At 41.3% G+C, this 21,955-nt stretch overlaps 1 protein-coding gene across 20 annotated transcripts in view; it reads left to right on the top strand.

Annotated features, from left to right (window-relative positions):
• nrxn3b (neurexin 3b) overlaps positions 1-21,955 on the top strand; it is a 321,105-nt gene that overhangs the window by 81,076 nt on the left and 218,074 nt on the right. For all 20 annotated transcript variants that reach the window (XM_080289989.1, XM_080289992.1, XM_080289988.1 and 17 more), the window contains 2 exons: positions 11,207-11,645; positions 21,429-21,812. In XM_080289989.1, the coding sequence (XP_080146115.1) occupies positions 11,207-11,645; positions 21,429-21,812 (823 nt within the window). The remainder of the gene's footprint in view (positions 1-11,206; positions 11,646-21,428; positions 21,813-21,955) is intronic.

The raw sequence follows: 21,955 nt of genomic DNA, 5'->3' as shown, positions 1-21,955 counted from the left end.
ATCAGCCCTCAAAGTGCCATGACCCTTTGTGTGTGACTCTCACACACACAGATACATGTTTATGGAACATGCTGTATGATTAAATAGTTTTCAAGCTTTTGATTGATTGCCAGTGTTTGTTTTAGCACCAATGTGCCAAAACGATACACAGTAGAGAGAAGAGGACTTATTCTACTTTATTTTTATAGATTAATTAATGCATTAATGGGCTACCTGGCATGAAGCAAGAAGGAATGATCCAAGTAACCAAAGCACACATCCTGTTATAAAAATTCTCTTCCTAGCTGCGTCGTGTTTCCATGAAAAATGAGCATCAGTATGTATATTGTCTTTTTTGCAGCCTGTGAAAATCTGTTGATGTTTAGTTCTTGACAGTACTTTACAAAGCATGAGATATAAATGAGCAGTTTGGCCAGTTTGCTGCAAAGCAAGTCTCTCTACAGCGTTACCGGTAGTCTAAATACAGTTCGAATTTTTTGTATCAAAGCAACACAAAGTGGATAACAGTAATATCTGACCTGTTTAACATCTACATGCTCCCACTGGCACAGATTATAAACAACAACAAAATAAACTATCACAGCTATGCAGATGACACACAAATATATATCACAATGTCACCAGGAGCCCGAGGCCCTGTACAGGCTCTTGGTAAATGCATTGAGGAAATCAATGACTGGTTGTGCCACAATTTTCTCCAGCTAAACAAAAACAAAACTGAGGTAATAGTCTTTGGCGCCAAAGAAAAACGATTACAGGTCACCAGAGAACTTCAATCTATACATCTAAAAACCACAAACCAGGCGAGAAATTTGGGTGTAGTGATGGATGCAGACCTAAACTTAGAAAAACACATTAAGACAATAACAAAGTCAGCTTACTATCACCTCAAGAATATATCAAGGATAAAAGATCTGATGTCTCAACAGGACCTGGAAAAACTAGTCCATGCATTCATCTTTAGTAGGCTTGATTACTGTAACAGCATCTTTACAGGTCTACCTAAAAAATCAGTCAGACAACTACAGCTCATTCAGAACTCTGCTGCTCGAGTCCTCACTAAGACCAAAAAAGTGGACCACATCAGTCCAGCTCTGAGGTCTTTACACTGGTTGCCTGTCCGTCAGAGGATAGACTTTAAAGTTCTGATGCTGGCCTATAAAGCTCTGAATGGTTTAGGACCAAAATACATCAGTGACCTCCTGACCCAGTATGAACCTTCCAGATCCCTCAGGTCATCTGGATCCGGTCTTTTATCAGTTCCCAGAGTCAGAACCAGACACGGAGAAGCTGCATTCAGCTTTTATGCTCCTTATATCTGGAACAAACTCCCAGAAAGCCTCAGATCAGCTGAAACACTCAGTTTATTTAAATCCAGGTTGAAGACTCACCTGTTCTCAGCTGCATTTGAATAAAGCACCAAATCCACACTTTAAGCTTAAATGTTTGTTTGTTTGTTTGTTAATTAGTTAGTTAGTTTATTTGCTTGTTTTATTCAATTTTAAATCATGCTTTTTATTTGTTCTTGTTTCTAATGTCTCTGTAAAGCACTTTGAATCACCTTGTTGTTGAATTGTGCTATACAAATAAACTTGCCTTGCCTTGCCTTGCCTGTGTGATGGATATCAGGGAATGTACCTGGACCCACTGTGTTTTTTCCAAAGCTTGCAGTTCAGTGTTTGACTCATTAATTGAATATTGATTTGTGAACACAAACGTGTCTCCTGTGCTCTGCAAGTTTGGCATAATTGTTTGGATTTCAGTCAAGACGGCTATAATCGAAAGAAGAAGACGAGTATTTGGCAAGAGCTATGACACTGATTAAGTCAGGAGGAGCATTAAAGAGGAGCTGGTGTGGATGTGAGCTGCAAAGTGGCTTGCAGTTGTGCAAATTGCTAAAGCAGCTTAAATGTTGCTCTTTATAAGATTCGTGAGATTTGCAGAATGGATGTGGGAGCTGATGTGGCTGTCACCAAGATCAGCTGAGCTCCAGGATTGCAGCTGAGTTTGGTTTTGTGTTTTTGCTTAATCTGATTGTAGATTTCTGGGTATATTTCATTACCATTGGTGCATTACCTTGAGAGCCAGTACACAAGGTATTCAGTAGGTACACGTGTGCATTCTGAGTGGCTGTAGGAAAATACTTAGTCCTCTGCATTTAACCCATTCACTCAGTGGGCGGCTACCGGGGAGTAGTGTAAAAGCGGTACCTTGCTCAAGGGTACTTCAGGGTAGCCATTCGCTCATGGGGCAGACACTCCACCTACTGAGCTAACCCTGCCCCCTAAAACTGAAGGGCCATGGGTAGGAGTTGAACCCGCGCCGCCCACTGTCAGGGCGCCTGCTCATCTTGCTTGAGCTAAACCGGCGCTCGTTAGCCATGTGTGTTATGATTACTTGTCGTATCTCAAACCTCAGTCAGTCATTTATTTCCCAAAATTGTCCACCCTGCTTAAAATTATTTATACATTAAAAAAAATAGAAAAGTATATGAATGAACTGTGTAGTATAATAGTGCTAAAGCGTGAAAGAGTTCCCCCGCCCAATAAAGTGATTAATGACAACGAGCAATACTTACTACTTGAAGCTGGATCACTCTGTTTGGGGGGTTTGGCCTCTACATAATAATAATAATAATAATAATAATAATAATAATAATAACTTTTTTATAGGCACTTTTGAGACCCTCAAGATCACCTTACAATAGTACAATAACAGTAAGAACAATACAATATAATAAAATATTGTACTCCATAGCAAGATTGGATTTCGGAAATATTTTTGCCCTTTTTAGAAAATAAAATAAATAAAATCTACACGTTTGCTAGGAGGTCCTTGTTGGTACATAAAGAGACAAGGATCCATTTAAAATCTTAACACGGACAATGCAAATCTATCATTCTCTGTCCTTCCACCACTTGTCGAGGAAATATCTTTTTAGCTGTTAAATCTTCATCAGCGGTCATCGGCTAGTTTCTAATTGGAAACACCCCAAACACTGTCTCTGAAAAACGCCACCGAGCTTTTAAAGAAGCAAATTTGAGCCGATAAATAGCTTGCATGTTTCCTGAGCCACGACGCGGAGACGGTTGTATAAAATGTTTGTTTCCATTATTATCTCAACAAGCGTGACTCAGCATTAGCTGGCACTTGAGTGTTAGGTGCACAGAATCACGAAGTGATTCACGGTGTGTTTGGTTAGTGGTAGTGTCGTGTGATGCTCAAGTGTTCATCATACATAGCTCCATTAAGTGGGCACGATGCCAGCTGCTACTCAGCACCGTGCAAATTGCTCACAAGTGGCACCCTGATCTCCCTTTCATACTCTTATTCATTAAAGGTATTTCTTTGATTGTTCCATTAGTCCCACATTGTACGCATGTGTGCATTTCCCCTGCGTGTGCTCCCTGTGTATCATCCCTTTGTCTCTCAGCCTCTCTCTTGTTGTCCGTATTTATTCCTTCCTGCCCCCTCCGCCTCTTCCTGTGGATTCAATATCCCCACATAATGAGGGAATGATTCAGTTGAGTTTGGCCCGCTGCTCAGATCAAGATGCGTCAGTGTTTCTGTCTGCGTGTGTAATGTCTGGCTCGAGCACTTTGAAATGCTGGTGAAGCAGGAATGTTGGTCTCTGTTCATTCTGAGACTTTTTAGAAATTTTTTTCAAAGAACACCTTTTTAAGCTGATGAATACGCTGGTGGAGACATGTGTCGCCACAGCGAGCAAATGCTTCCTTTTCTTGTCTGATAACAAAAGAGATGCCTGCGTGCTGCCATCACAACCCCTGTCCTGTTCAGTCTTCGCTGCACTCATCTGCGCCCGTAGGCTACATAGGATCTCATCCATACACGATGCAAGCACACATGTCCCACCCACACTCGTGTTCCGCCATGTGGGCTGCGGTGTATCACGTGACCGACTGGCCAGCGGGCACACTCTGGTCAGCCTGATGTTTGGTAGTGCCGTGCAGTCTGTGCCTTCTGCAGCCCCTTTGAACTCTCACTCCAGGCCCCTTCAAGCACAGGGCGGCACTGCGTAGTGGCAGACTATGGGGGCGGCTGGGGAATACAGTGTCAACCCTGTCAGGAGAGGAGGAGCAGCATCCAAGAGGTGGAAGCAGAGAAAGAGGATGTTGAGTAACAATCAGGGAAGCAAGTATGTCAGGCTAGAAAGTGGGAGTGTTAAAAAAAAAGAGAGGAGGTGGGTGACAGAGTGTAGGAGAACAGAAGTGAAGTGCAGGTGGAGAGGAGAGAAAATCAGGATGGATGGACATGGAGAGTATGATGAGTAAGTGAGAAAAAGAGAAGGGGCAAGAGACCACTATTTGACATTTGAGAGAAACGATGTCGTCATCAGTTTTGTGTTATTCACTGCTGTATGTTCAGGCAGTGCTTCTTTCCCTCTATTACAAATGCAAATGTCACCCTGTCCTTTTAATAATTTGACTTTTTTTTAATATCTCCTTCGAGGGGAACAATGATGGATGGGTGCAAACAGAAGACTTTAATGGAATACCTTCACCTTTCCCATCACCCGCCCCCACAGGGCTAAGCTGTGCCACTGGTAAACAGTTTCTGTTTAGAGGATTTGGCTCCAGGTGACACCTTTTGTACAAAGCACCTTATGCGCCCGAAACACAGGCTACCTGTAAATCTTATATAATGTGATAAAAATAAAATTGCTGAAAGATATTTTTAAGTTCTACAACCACTTGCTCGGGGAGAGCACAGTTGTGGCTATGATAACGGCGAGCATTTGAGAGGAATGATGTTTTTAGAGTCGATAAAATTAGATCTGTTTTGTAACTCTTTTGAAGGAGTGCAGCTAAAAACAGATGTCGTTTTTTTGAGTTATTTGGAGCCATTTGGTAACACGGGTGAAATTCTGTACTTGTTATGTATGAATACAATACAGAAATCGAGTTCACGACTCCATGCTTCAGACTTTGCTGAAGTATTTCACACATGATGATCCTGTGCAGACTTTGTAAGGTGCAACCCACCACCATTTCTAATGACCTATAAATGGTGGTGGTCTCTGTCACATAGAGACTAACAACCATCTGCACTCACATTCAGACTTATGGGTAATTTAGATTTACCAATTAACCTAACCCTAATACTTGCATGACTTTTAACTGTGGGAGGAAACCAGAGTACCCAGAGAGAAGCCACTGCAAACAGCCAGACCTTCTTGTTGTGAGGTAACCACCACCGTGCCACCGAGATGTCGATCCAGGCTTAACAAAAGTAGCAAAGCTATGACTACAGGGCTTTTCCTTTTTGTCCTCGACAGGTTAAACCACAATAAATACCAGTAGCATACAGATGGCGTGTGTATAGTTGTTTGCCTCTTATAACCCTGGTGATTTTCCTGTGGTTGGAAATCTTGTGTGATGTTGTGAATTTTGTGAGTCCAGGCAACTAACTAGTCTCACTAGATTGCATCATGTTATCTCAACAAGAACAAATTAAGTTGTTGAATTTCATGCAGATCCTACATGATTTAATTATGTCCACCATAGAAACGTGAAACTATTTTGTTCAAACTACAAGTTAGACTTTTGTAAATGTAACAACCACCCAATTTACTTTTTTTCAGTGTACCCTGATATTCTTTGATGAGTAATGATGCAGAAGTATTGAAAAATATTGATGTTAACACTTGTTAAAGATCATTGACTGACAGGGATAACAAAAATGTGCATGTTAACTGTGACGCAATTGATATAGAAAACTGTTAAAAAAATGTTAACAAAAATACCAGAATCTCAAGCACCCGGAGATTAGCTTGTGTGACGCAAGCCCAAAGTGTACAGTGCTGCAACGCTTTAATCAGCTGAAGAGCAAAAGTGTGATCATAGATAAAATGTTTCAGGTTCAGTATTTGACAGATGACACAGCCGAGTGGATTTAGGTCAGTAAGCTTTAAAAAAAACTAAAAAACACATTGGTTAAAATCTGTGGTCAGAGTCAGTGAGAGTCCTCTATGCTGCACACGAGTAGTGAAATGTGCTTAAACTGTAATAGTGATAGCATGCTGCAGTACAGGAAGGATTGCATGGCACAGGTGGGTGGTTTGGGTGTTGCCCTGAAACAGGAGGGATACGACTGATTTAACAGTAAGCATCTCTAAAGCACCTCTGATGAGCACAGTGTGTACACAGGATGTGTTCAAGCACAGCACTAAGTGTAGGTCGTCAGCATTCGGTTCTTCATAAAATTCTTGTAGATGTCCTCATAACATTAAAGCAAATAGACTTCTGTTAAAAGTGATGTCCCGTCATGTTTAAGGCTGAAAAACACTCCTGTGTGATGTACAGTATATGCAGTTAAACCACTCAACTTGTACTGCTTTTGCTATGGTGCCACTTTTGACTGTTTATTTGACTTGATGCTGCAACAGAAGGACGTGAGAGACTAACGATCCCCACAGGTGTAACCGTCAATAGTGCTGAGGGGGGGTAGCCATAGAGACAGGGCTTTCACAATGTCATATCTTCACTTCACAGTTATCTTGGTCAAAAAACGATAACAATAATGAAATACCAACATTTTAAAATGAGGAATAATTGCAGTATTACAGTCAAATTTGGTGAATTAGTTGAACTAAAATTACAATAAAATACGAGTGCTTGGTGCAGAACGGTATGCACTGCAAAAAAAGGACAACTGCACAGTTATTTATGATAATATGTGATATGTGTTACCATCATTTGTATGGTTGTCATGTCATCCCTGCACACAGCCAGAGGACAGTATTTTAAACAGGAGGGTCAGTAATGACTCCATGACCAAGATCATGTGACAGCCCAAACAGGAACGCCTCCCTGTGGATGCTGCAATGAATAATGCACCATGTCAACAAACTGAAGCGCTGTGCCTCAGTTTTGCCACATTAAGGGTTCGCCCAAATCATAAAATATCTCTCCCACGGAGTTACCAATTCATTATTTCTTGAAAGACGTGTCTCAGAAAAGTCATGCTTTGTTACTTTGAGAACCACAATGCTACATTTGCACGCTGCCTATGTTAAATGCACGTGTGACAAAACATCTGTTTGCTTTCCGCTTTGCACTTTGACTATCTCGACAAACAGATTGTGTGCATGTCTGTGTACATGGCGGCTTGTGCGTTTGGATCTGTTCACATCCAAAAGAATGTACTGGTTTTGTGGGTCTGTGTGTGCACACTTGAACAAATTGCCATGTCCCCCTGCGAGGCTGTCTTTGTAAGTGTGTGAATGTTGTTGTGTGTCTTCACTGCACTTCACTGGAATTATCCTGCTCCTTCATTAACACTAGGGTAAATCAGCAGCTGACAGCAGCTGTGTTTGGGGCCGAAAGGACATGAGCACTCATCTAAAGTAGATTAGGGAGGAGAGCGTGTGTGTGTGTGTGTTTGTGTGTGCACGCGCGCGTATGCACGCTTACACATGCCTGTTTGTGTGCACAAAGCCTACACTTCCACCAACCTACCCTTGCTCTGTACCCTTCTTCTTGTAGCTTTACTGTGTCCCAATCAATACTCAATCCGTGGAGGATCTGGACTTTATGGAGCTGTTACAGTCCCCCTGTGCGTGCATTATGAATGAGCCCCATAAGGCTGTTGGCTAAAAGATAGCGTAACAAAGCACAGCAATAACAAAGGGAAAGATGAAGCGTGTATAGCCGCAGTAGTCCATTCTTCTGTTATAACAAAATTTCGATTACATTATCGATCAGCCTGCAGCGGGACGGACGAAATCATAATTCCAAAACAGATCAGGGATGGTTGATTGGAAGATTATCGCACCCTCGAACAACACCGCTGCGCCTCGGAGAGTTTGTAAAGACTTCACACTGTCAAGAAAATGAAGCCGGAGGGCAAGTTAGTCATGAGTTAAACAAACTGAGGTTTTCAGAGCACAAGACAAACCGTTGTTCTTCGGATAGAAACCTGAAGGAATCTCAGGGCTTAATTCCTCTTTCCATGTCTACTTGTTATTTCTCAAAGATATAGACATAGTGCCTTGGAACTTTGGCAAGTTTGAGCAATTTACATCTAAGAACTGCACAGTCACTATCCCTGTACTATTAAAGAAAAAAGTTCTTCATTGCAAATGAGTAGCATTAAAGCACCTCTTTCTTCTTCTTTCTCTTTTCATGTAATATTCAGTTTGTTCTCTTGCCCAAGAGTGGTCTTAAGCATGCCGGAATTGGAATCCAAGGTATCGGGCTTCAGACGAAAACATGGTAAAAACGTCAGTGTTTCAGAGAGATCAGTAATGATGGTTAAAGCTCAAATATGTTAGAGCTACAGGGCGGCTGCAGCATTTCAGTATTAAAAAAAAAAAAAGAAATTCAAAATCATCCCCCATTTTTCATCTGGTGCTTATCATCATCTCAGAACGTGCGTTGCATTTACTTGGGTAAGTACAGCAGAGCAACAAATGTTGCTGCTGCTGATTGATAATTACCAGAGAGCAAAAAAACACAAACAAAAAAATCTCTCAGATCTCTCAGAACTGAGTGGGGGGCAGAAACGACCCCCCAAGCCATGGGTCATATTAGCATATTTAGCATATGCAAACACTTTATTGCTTTTTACTGTTTGATTTATTGCCTAAACCTTCTTCTGTGTAGTACGGAGGACCAAAGCTGCCAACATCCAGAATAAATAAAATGCCATGCATTCTTCGTGCTCACTTCTGTTCCGCCAATACGTGAGGACTTGACCCTGTGGCGTACTTCGAATTACACTCTCCCTCGTTTGTGTAGTGAAGCAGAAAGGCACAAAGACATAAATAACTCTGAGGAAATAAATTGGCAAAGAAATAAAAGCATGGCTAAGTAAACGGGGGCATTAATGCAAAAAGAAATAAATACAGAAGCAAATTAAAAGAGGAAATGTATTTTTTCTTGTTTTTGGCAGGATGGGAGACAAAAAACCTGATTTTGACATGTTGCAGTAAAAGGAGAAAAAAAAAGCACGGGATTAATTAACGATGGCCCAGTTCCATTAAGTGTGCCAGTAAGCCATGACAGTGAACCAGTGTACACAAAAGCATTCGTTTAAGTCATGTCTGAAGCACCAAACAGTTTCTAGAAAATACTTCGTACTTATAAGCTTTTGCTTTTATTTGTTTTATATTGGAAGTACTGGGGACTGTGTGTTTGACAGATAAGCATTTGGATTTTATTTTTATGTATTTTTCATACATGTTACTTGTACCTTTGCTTGCATTGCAATTTTTTAGCATTCCATCACAAAGGTGGGCGCAGTAATAGAAATGCAGTTTGAAACTACTCGCAGTTATTACATATTAATTATTTCTTTGCCAGTTACATATTTATATAAGTGTATTTATTGACATATAAGATAATCAAAACTGCTGTTAGGAAGCAGTTAGTACCTATTAGCTATTGACGTTTGTGTCTAAGTGGCAGGTGGGTTACACAGTGGCCTTAACACTTTGCATATGACTAGATAGCATCTGCAATTTATAGCCACCAGCCTGTGTTGTTAATGTTTTTTTAAATAATTTTTTAAAACAAATACACAACCTTTGCTTTTGATTAGATTGAAAATTTAAGACTGGGTGGGCCTGGTTATCAAGTAGTTTTTGAGTAGTTTTAAGTAATCTAAGAAACCTCTTATTAACCCTCACCTGTAAAAGGCTGTGGGGGTGTTGTTGTCACGCTGCTAGACGGCCCGGCGGTGCAAGATTTTGAATGCAATAAGTCAGAGTTTGAAATTGATAACATAGGTGTATCTACTAAAGGCTGAGGGGTAGCACTGGCGGCTACCAGTATTCCCAAAATGTATCTCAGGCACCTTTTTCCAGTTTGTGTTCTTACTGAAAGTTAAAGCCACAGGTCTATACCCCATGAACTCTCATTTTTACAGTAAACGTCTCAATTAAATCGCTGCGTTGTGTTCCAGTTGGCTTTGGTTTTCTTTGTTAGTGTACTTTTGTTTTCTCTTGCTATTCTGTATAAATGTTCATTTTTAATTCAGAGGGTTTCTTTTACTGTGTATTTGAAAGTCAAATCACCTGTAACAGTACATAACCAGTGGATTAACAAAGCTTGACAGTGAGCGTATTTTGTTGTGTTCATGTTCAGAAGATTACATGTGGTCATTAACTGCACTGACATCTGCACACACACACACACACACACACACACACACACACACACACACACACACACACACACACACACACACACACACACACACACACACAGGACCCTATTTGACCTTTTTACTTGTGTCTTGACATGTTTGCTGCCCTTGTTCTCACTAGCTTGTTGTTGGAGCTTGTTGCCTCCCCCTTAACACACAAACACACACACATTACACCCCTCTCAACCCCACCCGCTCCCCTCCTCAGTCCTCCTCAGCGCTTGGGTCACCTGTGTTGATTTACTGTCAAATCTTCCAGGATTATCAGTAATCCCACAGAAGTACAATCTGTTGGCTGACAGCTGTGCTCGCTCTAACAGTGTTGCTGTTTCCTGCGCATACACTGCCCTATATACCCGAAAAAGCCTCTCTTCCTCCTCAGAAAAAAAGAGGGAAAAAAAACATTAATTTTCTGCATCAATGGATTCCAATTGACAATATTCTGCAGCCCATATCTGTGGTATTTTGTTGTATTTGACTATAATGTGGCGCTGCTTTCTACTTTGATGGATTAGAGGGTTGGTGTAAATTTATTGCTGGTAAATAAATATGATATTGGATATATTCTCACACTGTCACAGATCCTCCTGTGGGGTTTCACCCTCGGTTTATCAAGGCTGGTCTTTTTGAATATTACAAGAAATGACTCGCTAATAATTTAGCCATCACGTCTCACAGTTCAGTCAGTGAGTAGGTGTTCAATCAAGCCCAAAAGAAATAGTCGTGCATCTCCTTTTTGTCATAGATGAATTGAAGCGGGAATAGAAAAATGACTGAGACAATCAAAGCTTTACATATATATTAGTTTTATTGATCCAGCTGCCCTTTAATTTGCAGTATATAATAATGTCAACATGATGCTATACTATTGCACTTTGAAATGAACTGCAATTCATTTCCATAGAAGTTATTTACCGTTGCTGCACCGGCAAATCATTTCATATACTGAAACATTGGAAATAAGCTTTGAAAAAGGACGAGAAAGTACAGTAATCGTACAGGATTCTTGGTGATCGTTTCCCTCATATATCTTCCACAGGTGGTGTACAAGAACAACGATATCCGCCTGGAGCTCTCCCGCCTCGCCCGCATTGTCGACCCCAAGATGAAGCTCCAGGGTGACGTGGTCTTCAAGTGCGAAAACGTTCCCACCCTCGACCCCATCAACTTCGAGACCCCGGAATCCTACCTGGCCTTGCCAAAATGGAACACCAAGCGCGTGGGCTCCATCTCCTTCGACTTCCGCACCTCTGAACCCAACGGGCTGATCCTCTTCACCCACGGTAAGCCTCAGGACAGGAGGGACGCGAAGGGCCAGAAGAACAACAAGGTGGACTTCTTTGCAGTGGAGTTGCTCGATGGAGGGCTCTACTTGCTGCTAGACATGGGCTCCGGGACTATCAAGGTCAAAGCAACGCAGGCTAAGGTCAATGACGGCTCCTGGCATCATGTGGATATCCAGAGAGATGGTCGCTCAGGTAAGGATGAAAGAAAAAAGACAGATAAAGGTTGAAATGTCTGTTTTTGTGTTTTTAAGTTATCTGTGCTGAACTTTCACAGATGTTTAACATCCCTGTTAAATCAGCTCTGTGCTTTGAGAAGGCACAGTGGTCCTGCCATGTCACTGGTGTCCTGTTTTCTCTGATACACACACAAATACACAAGAAAAAAATGGCTTCAGTCAAAAAAATTGAACTTCTGCTTCAGCTCAAACCGTGTTGCCTTTGGCTGAACGGTACAAAGTATAAATTTATAGGCAGAGAACTAAAACATGGTCAGAAACAGAGTAATAAATACAGAAGAAAAGAGAATTGCAACTGTGCAATATTTACTTATGTAATACACAGTGAAGCATATCTTGTTTTGTTCTATTGCTATTGGGACTTTTCTATTTTTAAGCAGTAGTCAGCTTTTTAAAATGCCAAAAGAATTAAAGACAAAATTGCATCTTTAATGCAAAGACATCAAGTTTACATCCACTCACCATGGGCATGGATGGAATTTGGATTTTTGGATTCTAATGATTTCTTTGAACTGTGCTTTTTCCAGGCTGAAATGACATCTTTAATGAATTTGAAAAGCAACTCTTTCAATTTATTTTGGATTTTCTCCACTCCACACAGGGTCAAAAGCATACATACACACATCCACACTGATATTTGTGTCACTTAGCACCAGACACTTTTGCCATGAACAAGTTTCTGGCATAATTCTGGCTGGATATTCATTTGTTTTTTTCTTAGCACATTTGGTAGAGTTCATTTAAATTCATTGGTTTCATGGCACAGACCCAGCTTCAAGCTTAGTCGAACTTGAAAACTGTTGATTTTGGAGCACAGGCTTCTTTCTTGATTGGTACCCACTCAGCCCACAAAGGCGTGGACAAACTCTTGTCACGTTAATCTGGATAAAATCCAAATCTTTAGTGAACATGCTGAGACAGAACATGACACAAGGAAAAATACTTGGAAACACAACTGGAAAGCTTGACTGCACAGTAGACGAAGAACGGCAGGTGACAGAGCATGGATATATTATATGTGTATATAAATGAACAGGACAAAGTGAATCTGACAGCAGTGCAGAAACATAAATGCAACCAAAATCCAAAAGCATGGCCAAAACTGCAGAACTGCTCGCTTGACTGTTCACTCACATTTTGCAAAAACTGACACACTCTTCAGTCAATTACAAACAAAAACTAAAAAACCTAAAATAGCAACTACAAATAGGGAAACATGAATTCATTTGCATAACCATTTATCTCTCAGTTGACTACAGTCTTCGTAACACTAGTGAAACTAGCTTTGATGTAATGAAATTGCTTTGCTTCAAAAAATACAACTTGTGCATACTTACAGTGAATTATACCAGCTCAAATGTTGCAATGCTGCAGTGATTCTACGTATTCCAGCTTTTCCTGCATCCCCACAGCGAGATGATGGAAACCATCTCAATATATTAATACAAGCATTGATTTATTGCCAGGATAAAAGTCGTATCTCTCTCTAGATAGCTACTGAGTCCATTTCCTCTTACCTACCGCTATCTGGATGTTCTCTGACCTCATAACATGGGCAAATACACAGAAAGTACTAGAAGAAGATTATATTAGAGAAAGGGGCTCGAAACTTCTTTCGCCTTGAGCTCCGAACCCAACACAATCTCTGCATTAGGTGAGATCCTCCAGAGGACTTGGTTGTGTTAGACGGCATTACAGCCCATGTTATATATCAGATTAGAGCAGCCAATTTAGCCATGTGTCAGAGCTCGCTGCTTTGATTAATCACCGGCACAGCCCCCAGTGCGATAGCAGAGTAAAAAGTAGGATTTTCAGGGGGAAAAAAAGAGGAATGAGACAGATATATGGATACCAGACTGAGGGATGGTTAAGAACAGCCATAATCACACTTGTGGCTTGAGTGAAATGTTAATAGGAGTTGCAAGTGAATTAAATTTTCTGTCCACAAAGAGCTATATCCAGGATCTCTCTCTGAAGGACGGCAAGGTGAATATAACATAAAGTGAGAACTCACAGTGCACCACTTTCAGACAAGCCAAGTTTAGGCTTTGTAGTGAAAGTGATGTTTTCATCTGTTGTGTCCCTCGCATTAAAAAGAGCTGATAATGAGCTGCGGGTAGAGGCAGTGTAGTAGAAAAAGAGCTAATGAACCTGTTTATTTCTTCCTGTAAGTTCATAATCATCGAATAAGGTCATAAAAGTGTTAAAATAATTAAAAATCTTGACATAAAATATGAATATATGGCCTTGGGTAATGACATTATGTATGCATGATGTTTTATAGACACGCAGAGCAATCTGGGGGATTTTTATGGAGTTTAAAAAAAACACACACACAGAAAAGTCTATAATTTGGGAGACAAACCAGATTCTCTTTGCTTACCTTTGAGTTTGTTATTTGTACGTCTAACACCAAATGTTAACTTGAAAAGATCTGAAGTGTGAGGAAAATAACATGAACAATATAACACAGTCTACCACAGCACAAAAAGAGTGTCTCGTGACTGCAGGGGTTATTTCACCTGTTGCATTAAAGTGCAGCTGTAAAATGTGATCTATTTCCTCTGGACCCATTGCTAGGACAACGCAGCAAAGAACCAGTGTTAAATCTTTAGGCACTTTGTTACTAGCAGCCTGCCACAAAAACACATAATTTGTCCTCATTTCTTTAGTTGAAAGAAAGATTACACAGTTTGACAGGCATATAATGGTATTTTTGCACCGGCAAGGTTATTTCAAATAACTGTTATTACAAAATAACAAGTGGAGGAAGAAGTGGCTGGCCTTAAAGGGTATCTGCTGCTGATGAGTCGTATCTGAAAGTCATATCCTCAAGAAAAGGAAAATCCAGCAAAAACCTCACACAGGACCTGATGCATCTGACCTCCAGCTGATTAGATAGATGTGAACCCAAAGGCAGACGATGGAAACAGAATCTTATTTTAAATTGAAAGTGTACCGTTTATTTTGGCAGAAACACAAAAACACGGATTTCAAACCAAACTGGGGAAACTAAGGCAAGGCAAGGCAAGGCAAGTTTATTTGTATAGCACAATTCAACAACAAGGTGATTCAAAGTGCTTTACAGAGACATTAGAAACAAGAACAAATAAAAAGCATGATTTAAAATTGATTAAAACAAGCAAATAAACTAACTAACTAATTAACAAACAAACAAACAAAACAGTATATAAAATCAAAACAGATAAAATCAGAACAGTAGATAAAATCAGTAGTTAAATGTAAGTTTTGAAATTTAAGCTTAAAGTGTGGATTTGGTGCTTTATTCAAATGCAGCTGAGAACAGGTGAGTCTTCAACCTGGATTTAAATAAACTGAGTGTTTCAGCTGATCTGAGGCTTTCTGGGAGTTTGTTCCAGATATAAGGAGCATAAAAGCTGAATGCAGTCTCTCCGTGTCTGGTTCTGACTCTGGGAACTGATAAAAGACCGGATCCATATGACCTGAGGGATCTGGAAGGTTCATACTGGGTCAGGAGGTCACTGATGTATTTTGGTCCTAAACCATTCAGAGCTTTATAGACCAGCATCAGAACTTTAAAGTCTATCCTCTGACGGACAGGCAGCCAGTGTAAAGACCTCAGAGCTGGACTGATGTGGTCCACTTTTTTGGTCTTAGTGAGGACTCGAGCAGCAGAGTTCTGAATGAGCTGTAGTTGTCTGACTGATTTTTTAGGTAGACCTGTAAAGATGCTGTTACAGTAATCAAGCCTACTAAAGATGAATGCATGGACTAGTTTTTCCAGGTCCTGTTGAGACATCAGATCTTTTATCCTAGAAATATTCTTGAGGTGATAGTAAGCTGACTTTGTTATTGTCTTAATGTGTTTTTCTAAGTTTAGGTCTGCATCCATCACTACACCCAAATTTCTCGCCTGGTTTGTGGTTTTTAGATGTATAGATTGAAGTTCTCTGGTGACCTGTAATCGTTTTTCTTTGGCGCCAAAGACTATTACTTCAGTTTTGTTTTTGTTTAGCTGGAGAAAATTGTGGCACAACCAGTCATTGATTTCCTCAATGCATTTACCAAGAGCCTGTACAGGGCCTCGGTCTCCTGGTGACATTGTGATATATATTTGTGTGTCATCTGCATAGCTGTGATAGTTTATTTTGTTGTTGTTTATAATCTGTGCCAGTGGGAGCATGTAGATGTTAAACAGAGGGGGTCCCAAGATGGAACCTTGGGGAACTCCACATGTGATACTTGTCTGCTCAGATGTGAAGTTACCTATTGATACAAAGTATTTCCTGTTTTCTAAGTATGTTTTGAACCAGTTTAGTACAGTTCCTGAAAGACCTGTCCAGTTCTCCAGTCGTTTGAGTAATAGGTTGTGGTCAACTGTATCAAATGCTGCACTGAGATCCAGTAAAACTAGGACTGACATTTTTCCACTGTCTGTATTCAGACATATGTCATTAAACACTTTGGTCAGAGCGGTTTCAGTGCTGTGGTTCTGTCTAAAACCTGACTGGAAGGCATCATAGCAATTATTATGTTTAAGAAGTAACTGAGCTGTTGAGAAACTGCTTTTTCAATGATCTTACTTAAAAACGGGAGATTTGAGATCGGCCTGTAGTTGTTCATTTGTGTCTTGTCAAGATTGTCCTTTTTCAGTATAGGTTTGATTACAGCAGTTTTTAGTGATTCTGGAAACACACCTGATAATAAAGAAAAGTTGACGATTTGTAACAGGTCTGACTCTAAAGTCTTTGAGACCTTTTTGAAAAAACTTGTTGGCAGGACATCTAAACAGCAGGAGGAGGAGTTCAGTTTACCTAAGATGTCCTCCAGGTCTTTGCTGTTAATAGGTTGAAACTGTTTCATGATGTTTAAACAGTTTTTTGGTGGACACAGTACATATCCTGGATCTGCTGTTGATGTACCAATTGCTTGTCTAATTTTTTGGATTTTGTCTGTGAAGAATTTGGCAAAGTCATTGCAGGCCATGGTCGAATGAAGTTCAGCTGCCACTGACACAGGAGGGTTTGTTAGCCTGTCAACTGTAGAAAATAAGACCCGAGCATTATGGCTGTTTTTAGTGATGATGTCAGAGAAGTAGGACCTCCTTGCACTCCTCAGTTGTAAATTATAATTGTGAAGTTTCTCTTTATAGATGTCATAATGAACCTGGAGGTTTGTTTTTCTCCATCTGCGCTCAGCTTTCCTACACTCTCTTTTTTCTTTTTTCACCAGTGTGGAGTTTCTCCATGGAGACTTTTTCCTTCCTGAGATAACCTTCACCTTAATGGGAGCAATAGTGTCCATTACATTTAACATGTTAGCATTGAAGCTATTGACGAGCTCATTGACTGACCCTCTGGGCAGGTCAGGTGTTAATGGGAAGACCTGGTTAAAAATTGCACTACTGTGTTCAGTTATACACCGTTTTGTGATCACTGTTGTTGATATATTTGTGTGGGCTGAGATTTTACTTTCAAAGAAAACACAGTAATGATCAGACAGGCCCACATCAGACACAGTAACCTTTGAAATGCTTAGGCCTTTGGAGATCAGTAGGTCAAGAGTGTGTCCTCTATTATGTGTGGCCTCTGTTACATGCTGAGTCAGCCCAAAGTTGCCCAGAGTGTTACTCAGGTCTTTAGTCCCTTTGTCCTGAGGGTTGTCCACATGAATGTTAAAATCCCCAGCAATAATTACACAGTCAAAATCAACACAGATCACAGACAGCAGTTCACTGAGGTCATTAAAAAAGTCTGTGCAGTATTTGGGAGGCCTGTAAACATTAAGAAACACAACTTTGGATGGGGCCTTCAGCTGTAAAGCCACATATTCAAAAGACTGAAAACTTCCAGGAGATAGCTGCTTACATTGAAATGATTCATTAAATAAGACAGCAACCCCTCCTCCTCTCCTGCTCGCCCTGACCTCACTGATAAAACTGTAGTTAGGAGGGGTCGTCTCGATGAGAACAGCTCCACTGTTACTTTGGTCCAACCAAGTTTCAGTTAAAAACATAAAATCAAGGCTGTGCTCAGTGATTAAATCATTAATTAAAAATGTTTTCCCAGCTAAAGATCTAACGTTTAATAAAGCCAACTTAAGTGTTTTAGAGGTATTACTTGTCCCCTCGTGTTTGGGAGCAGTCTGTGGCACACAAGGTATGTTTACTATGTTTAAAGATCTTTTAGAGTGCAGCTCTCTGTGTTTTGACCAGGCCACAAGTCTCCTGTCACCTAAAAGTACAGAAATTTTAAAACCTTCTAGTAAACAGGGTCCCAGCTTCTCCTGGGAAAAGTCACCACTGCCACAATCCTCACAGCCCAGACCCTTCACATATCACATATCAGACTGCGGAGACAGGGCATGAAGAGGAACTAAGGGGGGCGAGGCTGGGCAATGTGACTTCGATTGCTCTGTTGAGGGTGGGGCTCGATGGCGAACCTTTGGCCGCTCTGGTGGGGGGTTTATGGGGGACAAAAAGGGATTGGGACGGGGGGTAGATCTGAGCCCAGCATTGACCCGCTCCATCATCTCCTCAGTGAATTTCAGGTGTGGGGAGGAGGGAGAAAGGGAGGGGGAGGAGGGTGATGGCCTGTCAGGGGTTTGGGGGACTGGGGAAGGTCGTGGTCCCTTGTCCTGGTCGTTGGTATTGTTGAGAGAGTTGGAGGCAAATAGGGACCCCTCTTCTTGCCTTCGATGTCTCTCCTTTCTGAGGCTCTTCCTCAGATGCCTTAGATGTCTTTCCTTTCTGAGGCTCTTCCCGGGTGGGGGCAAATGGAGCTCCTCCTCAAGGTTTCTGCTGGGCTTTGTCTGTTCTTGGAGTACTGTTTGTTCCTCTTTATGAGATAACTCCTCGTTTATCTCAGCCTTGGCACCAAGCACAGATGGATGACGTATGGAATAAAACAAGTTGGAGGTGAACAGTTTCACCCCTGACTTGTTAAAATTAAATCCATTTGCTTTGAACAGATGCCTGCGTTCCCAAAAAATATTAAAGTTGTCGATAAAATGCACTGAGTGGTCAGCACATGCTGATATAAGCCATTTATTCAGTGTAAACAACCTGCTGAATCTCTCGTCTCCTCCTCTGACCGGCGGTACAGGTCCACTGATGAATACAGCTGCATTCAGAGAGTTTACAGTATTTAATAATCCAATAAAGTCCCGTTTCAGAACCTCCGACTGTTGTTTGGACACATCGTTTGACCCTGTATGCAGAACAATGTTTGTCACAGTTGGATATTCATCTGCAATTTGAAGAATTCTCTCCTTCAGGTTGTTGACCATATCCTTAGGAAAGCAGAGGACTTTAGTGTTCTTACCGCACATCCTTTGTACATCCTTTACGGCAGAGTCACCCACAATCAGAGTTTCAGGCCTAGCCTTTAGCTTTCCCTGTGGTCTTTTGCTATTCAGCATATTTTCAGACCTTACTTCGCTACTTTTAGATGGATGGTTGTCCGATATAGATCCAGGGTCCTTTGATAGTGGAGCAAATCTGTTCTGCAGTTTCACATTCAGTTGTTTTGGAGGTTTGTTGTTAACCTTCCTGTTCACGGTTGTCCAGTCCTGTTTCCTCCCGTATACAGGGGTAGAAGAGCTTCTCTGTCTCGTAGGAAGTGAAAGCCAGTCGGTTTCAGAGAATTCAGCTCGCTGTGCCCTGCCTGTGGTACGTCCTCCCCCTTCCAGGAGACATGATTTATGTCTTGGTTTTGCACCAAGACAGTCCAAGGGGGGATTATCACTTGAGGATTTATAATAATGCACAGAGTCTACTTTCTTGGTCATGTTATCTGTGCTCCTTAGCTGTGTACTAGCTTGCTCATCGCCATTGTTTTGAATCAAAGGCAAGGTTGTTTCATTTCCACACAGTCCATTTACCTCCACGTTTACTTCTAAGCGATGAATTTTTGTCTCCAGTACTGCAATATTCTTCAGGAGGCTGTGGTAGTCATCAGTGGAGAGGGAAGGCATCTTGTTGCTAGTTAGCCTAGCGGTTAGCCCCTTTCCAGGCTATTGAGGCTGCTCGGTGCCCAGACGCTGTAATCAGGCTTCAGCTGTGTCTAGGCCACAGACACACGGAGCGCTGAGGATAAGGTAACTATAAAAATGTTGCTGTTTCTGTTAAGAACACTTTAGTCCTAATGATCTATGAGTGTCCAGAAGCTATCGCAGGTAAGCTCATAAGGAAAAAAGGGAAAAAATCAGCATAAAAATCAATAAAATCAATAAAAGAAGCAAAGCATTAAAGAGCAAAGAGATGAAGCGTCCACACTCACAAAACTAAGCAAAAAAACCACTAAAACCAGGGGGATGGAAACCAGGAGGGAAACACAGCTAGTGCTAATCACACACACAGAAACTGAACACACTATACACAAGACAAGGAACTATCCAAATAAAATTGGAAACAGGAAACAAAAACAGAAACGCAGACTAGACACCAGAGCTGTGGAAGAGCAGACATGAAAACTTAACTAGACGTGGAACACAGGAGGAGGCACAGTAACAAATCTGGGAACAAGAAATCACTAAATACAGGAGAACGTAGGGAGCTAGAACTACAAGAGACTAAACCATGGAAAACACTAAATCGAAGAATATACAAAACCCAGAAAAACACAAACACTGGGTCCCAGACTCAGTACCATGACATCATGAGATTTTGATCCACCTTGAAGTGCAATCTGGAATGCATCTGACTGGCAATAGCTTCTGTAGATAGAAAAACACAGTGGAACACCATCAGTCATTGATTGGCCTCCCCAGTGCCCAGACCTGCATATTACTGACGCAGTGTGGGATCATGCTGACAGAGAACAGAACAAAAGGCTGAAATGTCCAAAGAAGAGCTTTGAATGCCTGGAGAACTGTTCCTGAAGACTACTTAAAGACGTGACATAAAAGCTTGGCTAAGAGCATTCAGACTGTGTTGAAGAATAAAGTTGGTCATACCAAATATTGACTTTCAGGCTTTTACACAGTTTCTGCCTTAAACACCGTTTTTCCACGTATGTTTGTGCATCTTTCAATAAATCGTTACACCTTTTGTCCTTGCAAAATAAAAAGAAATGAGGAGTTTCTAAAGTGTTTTTCGGCAGTACTATATGAGCGATCGTTGAGTGTCCACAGGTGCAGACAGTGACCTGCTCTGTAACCTTTTCCCAGGAGACGAGTAGTTTTGTCAGATTTGAGGGTTTTTTTCTTTGATTTTTTTTCGTTCAGCCTTCTTTTCTGTTATTTGGTGACACAAATAGTTTCCCTGAAGAGCTTGTTAAAGTCTGTGATCAGTGCAATTTTGGCTGCCAAACATAGGTTTGCACCTCCGCTTACTCAGCCCACATCTTTAGCACGGGGTGGTGTGCTGCGCTATTTCTATCTTTCACAATTTTGCTGAGTGCATCTCTACTTTGTTAAAGCTCAAGTACAAAATTACAAAAAGAAATCTGTCATTTTCAGCTCTGTCCTCACCTTGATGAATGAAAAAAATGACTGTCAGTCTCTTTGAAAGGTTCTGGAAAGAACTATAGACTAAAGGTAATAGATGTTACTTGGGTTCAAGAACTGTAGCTGAAGCAAGCAGTGTTTTTATTTGTCAGCCAGTAGAACATGGCAGATCACTTAGACTGTAAAATACGAGGCCTGCTTTGAAAAACACCACCAAGAAACATGTCAGAGTGGATACCCCAGCATTTTTCTAACACAAGTCGATTTAATGATATTTTATTTGTCAGTAATCGCCTTTTCCCCCCTTCAGGCATCATTTCAGTAAACAGCCGTCGGACCCCTTTCACAGCCAGCGGGGAAAATGAGATCCTGGACCTGGAGGGGGACCTTTATCTGGGCGGTCTGCCTGACAGCCGAATGGGCTTGGTGCTCCCGACTGAGCTCTGGACAGCTATGCTCAACTACGGCTATGTGGGCTGTGTTCGGGATCTGTTCATCGATGGCCGCAGCAAGGACATCCGGCAGATAGCTCAGTCGCAGAACATGACCGGCATCAAGTCTTCGTGTAGTAAGGTGACGGGGAAACAGTGTGACAGCAACCCCTGCAAGAACAACGGGGTCTGTAAGGAGGGCTGGAACCGCTTCATTTGTGACTGTACCGGGACCGGCTTTTGGGATAGTACCTGCGAGAGAGGTGAGAGTCCTTTCCAGCCACTTTCTGCGTACTGTTTGTCTTGCGTCTTATGGTGATGATTTTAAAATCTTACTGCCTTTGGCAGAGGGTTTATCGGTCTGAGAGTACAAGACCTTTAATGCGGCTCACTCAGCTCTCCTTTT

The sequence above is a fragment of the Astatotilapia calliptera genome, chromosome 15 (assembly GCF_964374335.1).
Source record: "Astatotilapia calliptera chromosome 15, fAstCal68.1, whole genome shotgun sequence".
In the NCBI taxonomy this organism is placed as follows: domain Eukaryota; kingdom Metazoa; phylum Chordata; class Actinopteri; order Cichliformes; family Cichlidae; genus Astatotilapia; species Astatotilapia calliptera.
This window is presented reverse-complemented; position numbering and strand designations above follow the sequence as displayed.